This window comes from Barbus barbus (genome assembly GCF_936440315.1).
Source record: "Barbus barbus genome assembly, chromosome: 12".
NCBI lineage: Eukaryota > Metazoa > Chordata > Actinopteri > Cypriniformes > Cyprinidae > Barbus > Barbus barbus.
This window is the reverse complement of record NC_136740.1, coordinates 23,381,127-23,391,394: the sequence shown is the minus strand read 5'-3', so window position 1 is coordinate 23,391,394 and position 10,268 is coordinate 23,381,127. Positions and strand designations below refer to the sequence as shown.

Below are 10,268 nucleotides of genomic sequence, written 5' to 3'. Positions count from 1 at the left end.
GTAAACCCTAGAAATGGTTGTGCGTGAAAATCCCAGTAACTGAGCAGATTGTGAAATACTCAGACCGGCCCGTCTGGCACCAACAACCATGCCACGCTCAAAATTGCTTAAATCACCTTTCTTTCCCATTCTGACATTCAGTTTGGAGTTCAGGAGATTGTTTTGACCAGGACCACACCCCTAAATGCATTGAAGCAACTGCCATGTGATTGGTTGATTAGATAATTGCATTAATGAGAAATTGAACAGGTGTTCCTAATAATCCTTTAGGTGAGTGTATAAGCTATTTTAGCACACTGCCAGTAATATCCTGTGATTTAGGCTTGACCTGAAAATGCCACTGTTAAGACTAACTGATATTTATCACTAATGACTATAAGGACATATTGAGACCCAAAACCATCAAGACTCAGGCTTCGTCCAGCAAATATATTGAATTACATATTAAACAATCTATTATAACATTATATATTAAAATATTACACAACCTTTCAAAAGTCAGTAAGTTTTTCTTTTAAGATCCTTCAGCAAGGATGCATTAAATTGTAAGAAAAAGTGAAAGTAAATATATTTACATTGGTACAAAAGATTTCTCTTTCAAACTAATTGTTCTATTGAACTTTCTATTCAAAGAATCCTGAAAAATGGATCACAAAATAATAGGCAGCATAACTGTTTTCAACATTGATAAAAATGTTACTTGAGAACCAAATCTAACAGAAATTCAATATTTTAACGGTAATTTCTTACTTTATTTAAATTTTTTTTTTAAATTACTGACCTCAAACTTTTGAACAGTTGTGTCTAAGTGTGTACACAAATAAAACTGAACATCATGCATTCAACAAAGAGTAAGATTTATATGCGATTATCTGTGTTATGAAAGCATTATAATTCATTATATACTATCAACAAGTATACAGGTTCATCTCAATAAATTAGAATGTTATGAAAAAGTTCATTTTTTCTTGTAAGTTATTTCAAAAAGTGAAACTTTCATATATTTTAGATTCATTGCATGTAAAGTAAAACATTTCAAAAGTTTTTTTGTTTTAATTTTGATGATTAGAGCTTACAGCTGATGAAAGTCAAAAATCAGTATCTCAAAATATTAGAATATTTACATTTGTGTTTCAATTAATGACCATCCCTACAGTATAAATTCCGGGTATCACTTGTTCTTTGAAACCACAATAATGGAGAAGACTGCTGACTTGGCAATGATCCAGAAGATGAACATTAACGCCCTCCACAAAGAGGGTAAGTCACAGAGGGTCATTACTGAAAGGTGTGGCTGTTTACAGAGTGCTGTATCAAAGCATATTAAATTCAAAGTTGACTGGAAGGAAGAATTTGGGTAGGAAAAGGTGCACAAGCAACAGGGATGACTGCAAGCTTGAGAATACTGTCAGTGCATTCAAGAGTCACCACGCTCAAGATGTCTTCAGGAAAAGGGCTACCAAGCCACTTCTGAACCAGAGACAACGTCAGAAGCGTCTTACCTGGGCTAAAGAGAAAAAGAACTGGACTGTTGCTCAGTGGTCCAAAGTCCTCTTTTCAGATGAAAGTAAATTTTGCATTTCATTTGGAAATCGAGGTCCCAGAGTCTGGAGGAAGAGTGGAGAGGCACAGAATCCATGTTGCTTGAAGTCCAGTGTGAAGTTTCCAAAGTCAGTGATGATTTGGGCTGCCATGTCATCTGCTGGTGTTGGTCCACTGTGTTTTCTGAAGTCCACAGTCAACGCAGCGATCTAGCAGGAAATTTTAGAGCACTTCATGCTTCCTTTTGCTGAGAAACTTTATGGAGATGCTGATTTCATTTTCCAGCAGGACTTGGCACCTGCCCACATTGCCAAAGGTACCAAAAACTGGTTCAATGACCATGGTGTTACTGTGCTTGATTGGCCAGCAAACTCGTCTGACCTGAACCCCACAGAGAATCTATGGGGTATTGTCAAGAGGAAGATGAGAGACACCAGACCCAACAATGCAGATTACCTGAAGGCCGCTATCAAAGCAACCTGGGCTTCCATTACACCTGAGCAGTGCCACAAACTGATCAACTCCATGCCACGCCGAATTGAGGCAGTAATTAAAGCAAAAGGAGCCCCTACCAAGTATTGAGTACATATACAGTAAATGAACATACTTTCCAGAAGGTCAACAATTCACTAAAAATGTTTTTTTTATTGATCTTATGAAGTATTCTAATTTGTTGAGATTAATTAATTAACTAATTTGTGTTTTTTGTTAAATGTGAGCCTAAATCATCACAATTAAAAGAACCATAGACTTAAACTACTTCAGTCTGTGTGCATTCAATTTATTATGTTTCACAATTTGAGTTGAATTACTGAAATAAGTGAACTTTTCCATGACATTCTAATTTATTGAGATGTACCTGTATACAAGGTCAAGAACATTTTTCCTAAGGATACAACACCACGTATTTTTGTGCTCTATACTCTCAGATGCTGTCAAGAGCATCAGTCACAAAAGACTGCGTTTGCTCCACCACAAGCAGTAATGTAATCTAAACTGGAAACCACCAGGAAGAAAGAGCAGAGAAAAAATGAAAATGAACACTCTGTGGTTATTTGAATGGAGCCTGATATAAAAACACTTTCAAAGATCAAAAACCCTCCAGAAATACAAAGCAAATCCTGTATTTCCCTTATTTATTTTCTACCCACAAATTGATAATTAAACAAGAATAAAATAAGAAATAAGGCAGAATTTATTCTGCAGAATATATTTGACAAAATGTATTTCTAAGTATGAAACAAGTTAATGTACATCAAACTGTAATATCTACTTTGTCATTTCATCATAAGGCTGTTGAAAGTTATTGTAAGGCTACCAATACTTACTGCCATAAAAGGTCAGGTTGATTGTTTTTACATGCTTTAAACAGTAATATCTCAAAACATGTTTTTGTAGGATTTATGAAAACAGGGACAGTAAGTACACAAGCCTATAATTTAGCACAGCTCAATGCTTTGCATGTGCCAAGACAATTTAAGTCTCAATTTACACAATGTAAAAATCATATTTTAAAATAGTTTATCCTTTGAGCTGCAATTGGAGATTGCAACTGTCAGAGGTTTATGATCCTTTTGTGCTTCTGATCATTGCTTCCATTATGGCCCATTGCTCCTGTGTGACCTAGCAAATAAAATCAAAGCAAACATACAATAAATAAAGTAATACAAATTCCTCATTGTAAATATCTAATTTTATTACAAATCACCTTTTTCAAACCATTGAACTCGCCAGCACAGGAGACGTATTCACCGCCATCCATTCGAATGATCTGTGAGGACAGAGGAGATGGAAATTTGTCTTTCACTGTGAAAAACAAATTGGCTGCCCTGTCAGGGCTCCTTAACTTTATAAATATAGGGCCATTAATTCGCCGGACCATATTGATCTCTGGAGCACAATTTTTTTTCTCTAATTCTTCACAAAATTCCCTCCAATACTCAGAGAGGGAAAGAGGGGTGGAGTGAGTACCCTTGGCTCCGTTTCTATTTGGCTCTAAACGGAGAGGCCCTGTGGGGATGATGCTAGGTGAGCTCTCACCCAGAGAGATAAAGCACTTTTCACACAAGGTCACTGAACTCACCGCGCCTGATACCCAGCTGGCATAATCGCTGCAGAGGTAGGCGGCAAGATTGGCGATCTCTTCAGGAGTTCCCAGACGACCCACGGCTATATTCTCTAACATTTTCTGCTCAAACATACCGGTGGGATCCAGTCTGCTAAAGGCACCCTTCAGAAAGATAAAGGAGAAATCACTGTAAAGCACATTTTTTTTTAGATGGATTACATAAACTTTAAAAAATAAAAAGCTTTAAAGTTTGAAAATAATCCAAACGGGATTGAGTCAGAGAGCTGAATTTAAAAACCTAATCATTCAGACTGGTTTTCATTGAAAAGATCTGACAAGAAGTATGATTCATTCACAAACTGGACATCACTACTTCTCCATAAACAGACCTAGGTTTGGATGATAATGTTTTCAGAGAAGGGCAACTTAAAAACATGCACACTACCTTGGTTTTGATTGGTCCTGGTTGAATAATGTTGAATCTCATGCCATATCTGCCCCACTCTGCTGCCAGAGACCTGTGGGTAGACTGAATCGGTCAGACCTTTTACACATGCTCTGATTTATTTGAAATCCACTTTTTGGGGACATCTGCTCATCCTATCTATCAGACATGTCCAGCACAGTTTCTGGTGCGATTATCTTCCTGAGACAGGCTTTTTACAATTAGGTTTATCACACAGAGGAAGCAGTAAGAAACATGGTGGCTCACGGTCAAGCCAAGGAAAATGCAATCAAAGGGCTGTTAAGGCTCTGGTGATCTTATGTACAGAATGTATAGAGCACACTTCAAATCAGAGTGTAATTATGTGGCCACTTTTCACTTCAGCAAAATAGCTTTTTGTAGGGTCCAAATCCTGAATATAAGTGCTGTAGGATCGTTGAAAATTCAAAGAAGCAAAAAAACCTATTTTATTGAGTAAAAAAAAAAACTGTTTTAATATTTGTAAGATTTTAAGAAAAAACAAAACAAAACAAAAACACTATGACCTAAAATTATTATTATTAATAATAATAATAATACAATATTTTTACAAAAATAAATCTATTTTATTGATTAAAACAAATTATATTTTAATATGTAATTTTAATTCAGTTTAATACTATATCCTAAAAGAATAATAATAATACAATATTTACAATATATATATATATATATATATATATATAGGCAAGGCAACTGATTGAGATAAACTTTTTGGATTCAAGTTAGTGATTCTGTTAATCACCAATTTTAATATAAGTAGTATATTTATACAATTATTTATATATTATTTGGGAAGTCGTGGCCTAATGGTTAGAGAGTCGGACTCGTAATCGAAAGGTTGCGGGTTCGAGTCCCCGGCCGGCAGGGATTGTAGGTGGGGGGGGAGTGAATGTATAGCACTCTCTCCACCCTCAGTACCACGACTGAGGTGCCCTTGAGCAAGGCACCGAACCCCCAATTGCTCCCCGGGCGCCGCAGCATGGCTGCCCACTGCTCCGGGTGTGTGTTCACGGTGTGTGTGTGTGTGTGTGTGTGTGTGTGTGTGTGTGTGCATTTGTTCACTACTCACTGCTGTGTGTGTGCACTTGGATGGGTTAAACGCAGAGCACCAATTTCGAGTATGGGTCACCATACTTGACAATACGTCACGAAAAAAAAAAAAAAAAAAAAAAAAATATTACACTATCTATCTATCTATCTATCTATCTATATATATATATATACTGATAGTGTAATATACAAATAAATGTATATAAATATAGAAATCCTGTCATTGAACTAAATTCATTTCAGCAGAGATGATATTAATATTAATGATCTGAATAATCAGTTAGATAGTGTGCTGTTCACCTCCCCCTGTTGTATTTTCCGCATATTTAACACTCCTTAAGGGGAGAGGATCAAGATCCCCATCTTACAATTAAAATGTAAATGAAACATAGCACACGGCACCTTCATTATGATAATATATGCAGCCCTCCAAGAATATATTAGAAAGGCATTTGACAGGAGGACCTGATCCTCAATGGAGACCACTGCCTGCCAGGTGAATTTGGACCTAAAAACGTGTCGGAAGTGTAACAGAATACATACGTGCAAAGCTTCTCCACTCCAGCTTTAGCTGCAGCACTTGGCACAACAAATCCTGAGCCACTCTCAGCATAGATTGTGGTGATGGCCAGAAACGCAGCACCTTTAGAAATTCAACAAGATTATCAGTTTCTGGTGCTTCAAATGACATGGAACTAAGCTTCAGATCACCTGTGACACAATAAGATGATGATAAAACACTGTGTTGTGAAGGTCAAACTTATAATCAATATTATACTATCTTTAGACTATGAGTTAATGGAGTAAATGAACAGTCTGTAATCACAATGTTCAAGGAAGCAGCAAGAGGTCAAAATAATCAGGTGAGAGGCTGGATGTCTGAATTTGAGAAGCTAATTATCTCTCTCTCTTTCTGACACACACACACAAATGTGACTGAGGCAATGAAGCAGAATCATCTTATCTTGCTTATTGTCATCGTACCCACACACACATACTTGGTTCTTATCATTGCAAAGTAAATGTACATAAAGACTAATGATGTCTTAATTTACAGAGGAGTAATTACACTGGCTTACTGGTTACAGCCAGAAGCTGTTATCTTAACAGAAAACAAAAGAGCAGAAAACAGCATGAATGCACATAAATTAGCCTATTCTAAAAACAGGCTTGATTACCAAAACAAAATCCCACATTTTGACAACTTTTTATGCAACATTTCCAAAAGCATTGCTCATGGGATGTGCAAGAAGCCACAGGCAACCTCATTACAGCAGAAGCATCAAGACAACAGGCAGAAGAAAAACAGGCTGCCAAGGCTGCGTTTATTTGATCAAAATTACAGTAAAAACAATACTACTGTTAAAAACTGTTTCCCATTTTAATATATTGTGAAATGTAATTTTTTTATTCCTGTGATGGCAAAGGTGAATTTTCAGCACCCATTACTCTTCAAAAATTATTCTAATATGATGATTTGCTGATACTTTTATCCAAATCGTGATACATTGTTTCAGGATTATTTGACAAATGGAAAGCTCAAAAGAACAGCATTAATTTGAAAGAAATTTTTTAACATTATTAATGTCTTTACTTTCATTAAAGACATTAATCAATGCATCAATTGAAAATAAAAAATTTGAACAGTAATGTAAAAAATAAATCTTTTAGGGTTCTATATTTATCTCTTTTGACAGCATCTGTGACCAGCAACCTCAGAAAATTATTTTGATGTGTCAAAAACAAAAACAAAAATGCACTTACATAAATTCTTCAGTACAAAAAAAATCAAATGTAATTTTAGCAATAGGACTATATTTTTGGATGGATTGACTTTTGGTTATACATTTCTGATTTAATATCATGGTTTACCATGTTTACATGTAAAATTAGGTAATTTTGTGACTGTACTTTTGGAATGATGTACATTGTAAACAATTATTTCAAAGCAATATCAAGCTTCTTAGAATTCTGATGCAAGGGCATGAATTTTCACACTTTTTTATTTTTCATTTTTACAAATCGAGGGACAACACAAAATAATTTTCACATATGTGATTGATAAAACTTTCTATTAAATTCAAAACATTCTGTTAACTATTAAAGAATCACTAAAACAAATAGCGCAGATTTTCAGTAATTTGGAGAAGGATACTATTGGTAATTTGAGTACTCTGTTTTTTTGCACTTACTGTCCTCTAGTGGTCATGTACTCCAAATCAACTACTTCCATTCATCCAATCGAACATCCGTTTGCAGAAGCTTTTATCCAAAGAACCTTACATTGCATTCTAGGTACACATTTTGGTAACACTTTAATTTGATAGTCCACTTTAGACATTCTACTAACAGTAAGTAACTTTGCAACTAGATGTCAACTAGCAGTCAGAGTATTAGTAGACTGTCTTCTAACACTTTATTTTGATGGGTCCACAAATACAACATACTGACTATGAGCAACTTTGCCAGTAACTTCTTCTACTAACCCTAAACCTAACCTAACAGTCTATTTTTTGAGCAATTTTGCCGGACAACTTTGAGCAATGTTTTTTGGGCACTTTCCCATTGAGAATGGGTAACACATTTCTATCTGAAAGCTTTAGATCGGTTGTGGGCCCTGTGTCTCACCCTGTGTCTCACCCAAAGTTGCCCAGCAATTCATGGATTTCATGTGACGTCACACAGCGGTGCGGCCACCATTTGTAGGACCGAATTTCAATTCCGTCTATCTGCTGTGCTGAGCTGTGATAACAGCAAATCACAGTGGATTATTTACCAAGAGATGTGGATGTATGGGATCCTTTTGATTAAATATTTCTTGTAAGCATAGATGCATTTTTACATTTTAGTATTTTATTTAGCAAGTTCATAATGAAACTTGCAAAAGGTTAAATTCGTATGCAAAGCTGCTGATTTGCCAGAAAACTTGCGCTGTGCTCCACCTAAAGCTAATAAATCAACAAGATGTTTTTGATCTTTGATCTAAGTACAGTTATGTGAGTCTAGAATGTTTACGCTGCACTAAACTTTGAGGAGAAAACAACAAAAAAAGTCAGGAGTGACTGAAACCCATGAATATTGCTCAAAAAGTTGCCCAGTGTATCGTCAGCCGGAGAGTTAGTTGACATGTAGTTGCAAAGTTACTTATAGTTAGTAGAATGTCTAAAGTGGAATATCAAAATAAAGTGTAACCCACATTTTTTTGCACTCCCTTGGCATTGCTAGCGCTATGCTCAACTGTTTGTAACAGTAAGCTGTCTATCATAATTAAAAGTTGAATTATTACCCTACAACTACTTTGCTCCATCTCTCTAAAAATAATAATCACCTTTCTCAGCTTTGATGAGGCGTTTCCCGATGTCTAGCGTGACATATGCGGTGCCATTCAGCACTACGTCAGTGATGGTTCTCCAGGCATTGGGAGAAAGTTTCTCTGAAGGAGAGATGAAGTTTCCAGCAGCATTGTTTATCACCACCTGTGGGTTGACAAAGCATATCAGAAACAGTTTTGTGTATTTGTCTGAATCTATTGCATCACTGCTGTTAAGATGGAGACCTAAACCTACATCAGGCAGGCCGACATCATTTACAAGCTGGTTAACAGCAGCCTCCACTGAAGCAGGGTCTCTTACATTACACTGGACGGCATGGACCTGAAACATGAACACATTTATCAAGTTCTTCACCATAATCTGGAATCCACATGAACTACTCTAAGAATATAACCATGTTTGCATAGACTTTCTAAATCAGAGGTACCTTGTTTCCTGTCTGTTGTGAGATTTCATCTGCTGTTTTCTTCAAAACATCAAGATTTCTGGAAGTGTGACGGCAGAAAGCTTAAGATAAATAATCGCTCAAATTCAAAATGATTTAAACTTTTGGCTTTGCTTGTAGGGTGCATCAGCAATTTTCAAGAACTAATAAAGACCTACAAATAAAGTGAAGGTGTGTTCAAAGATTTGTTTTTTAAATGTTTTTGAAAAAATTCTTTATGCTAACCAGGGTACATTTACTTGATCGGAATTACAGTAAAAACAATAACAAACAAACAAATGGTACAACAATTTAAAATAACCCTTTTCTAATTGAACAGATTTTAAAAATGTAATTTATTCTTGTGGTGGCAAAGCTGAATTCCAGTCTTCAGTGTCACATGATCCTTCAGAAATCATTCTTGTATACTGATTTGGTGCTCAAGAAACATGATTTCCTATTATCAATGTTGAAAACGGCAAAGTTGTGCTGCTTAATACTTTTATTTAACAAGAAGAATAACTGACCTGCTGGCTATCATGCACTCTGCTCCCAGTGAAGACAGAGTGGTGGTCATGGCTTTTCCAAGTCCCGTTCCTCCTCCAGTGATGAAGGCCACTTTGTTTTTGTAAGTTCCTGGGAGAAGCATGACACCTTCAGAAGGTGGGAAGAATCTAGCTTGAGGAGGCTGGCTCTGGTATAATGTGTTTGTCCCATTTCCAAACAGCTGTTAAAGGATGCAAAGAGGGTCATTGTAGTTTAATACATTAATTCAGTCAATAATAGTAGCCTAGCTATTATAAATAGAAACTGGGTGAAAGGTCATAATGACAATGCCAGTTCTCTGCTTAAACTAGAGAATTATACATTCTAGTGCATGCAATAGGTCTCACATGAAAATTCAAGTTTGAAATGCACATTAGTGCACATTATTACAATTAAAAGAGGTAATTTCACCCAAATATAACACACTTTGCATGCTATTTAAAATTAAATTCTTTAAAATGCACACTTAAACATATATTTTATATATGGTTTATTTATCTAAAGTTCCAGGTAAATAAATTACTTTATATTGGCAGCATTTTATGAGATTTCGAAACTAAATTGTAAGTGCAAGCACAAAATCTTAAGTGCACATGGACACAATAAAACTCTTACTCGTGCTGGTATGAAGCACTTGTTTGGAGAAACTCTATTTAACACGGTCAGTCCTCTGAACAGCGCCATTGCGTCAAAATTATTATTATTTTTTTAGAGAGAGAAAGCGTATTTGAACAATGTCATAACATGCACATAACTAAACAAGTCGGACTCAGTAACGCCTCTGACGCGTTGAATGATATCTTCCGGTTTCCGGTTTGC

The 10,268-nt window shown here is 35.9% G+C and overlaps 1 protein-coding gene across 1 annotated transcript; it reads right to left on the bottom strand.

The window, feature by feature from the left end:
• Positions 1-837: 837 nt before the first annotated feature.
• Positions 838-10,266, bottom strand: LOC306878136 (2,4-dienoyl-CoA reductase [(3E)-enoyl-CoA-producing], mitochondrial-like). Its single transcript, XM_079430275.1, has 10 exons — positions 10,065-10,266; positions 9,431-9,630; positions 8,907-8,964; positions 8,714-8,800; positions 8,476-8,623; positions 5,691-5,790; positions 4,056-4,128; positions 3,626-3,772; positions 3,251-3,313; positions 838-3,165 (listed from the first exon to the last, which is right to left on the bottom strand). Exons 1-10 carry the CDS (start codon positions 10,131-10,133, stop codon positions 3,106-3,108), a joined length of 1,005 nt encoding a protein of 334 aa, XP_079286401.1. The 5' UTR covers positions 10,134-10,266; the 3' UTR covers positions 838-3,105.
• Positions 10,267-10,268: the final 2 nt, after the last annotated feature.

Bases quoted from the DNA above. Each gene is read 5' to 3' on its own strand.
- LOC306878136 (XM_079430275.1), bottom strand. From the start codon at position 10,133: ATGGCGCTGTTCAGAGGACTGACCGTGTTAAATAGAGTTTCTCCAAAC. The intron at 8,801-8,906 runs GTACCTCTGATT...TTCATGTTTCAG, and splicing joins CACAACAGACAGGAAACAAG to GTCCATGCCGTCCAGTGTAA. The intron at 3,166-3,250 runs GTGATTTGTAAT...TTTATTTGCTAG, and splicing joins AGTTCAATGGTTTGAAAAAG to GTCACACAGGAGCAATGGGC.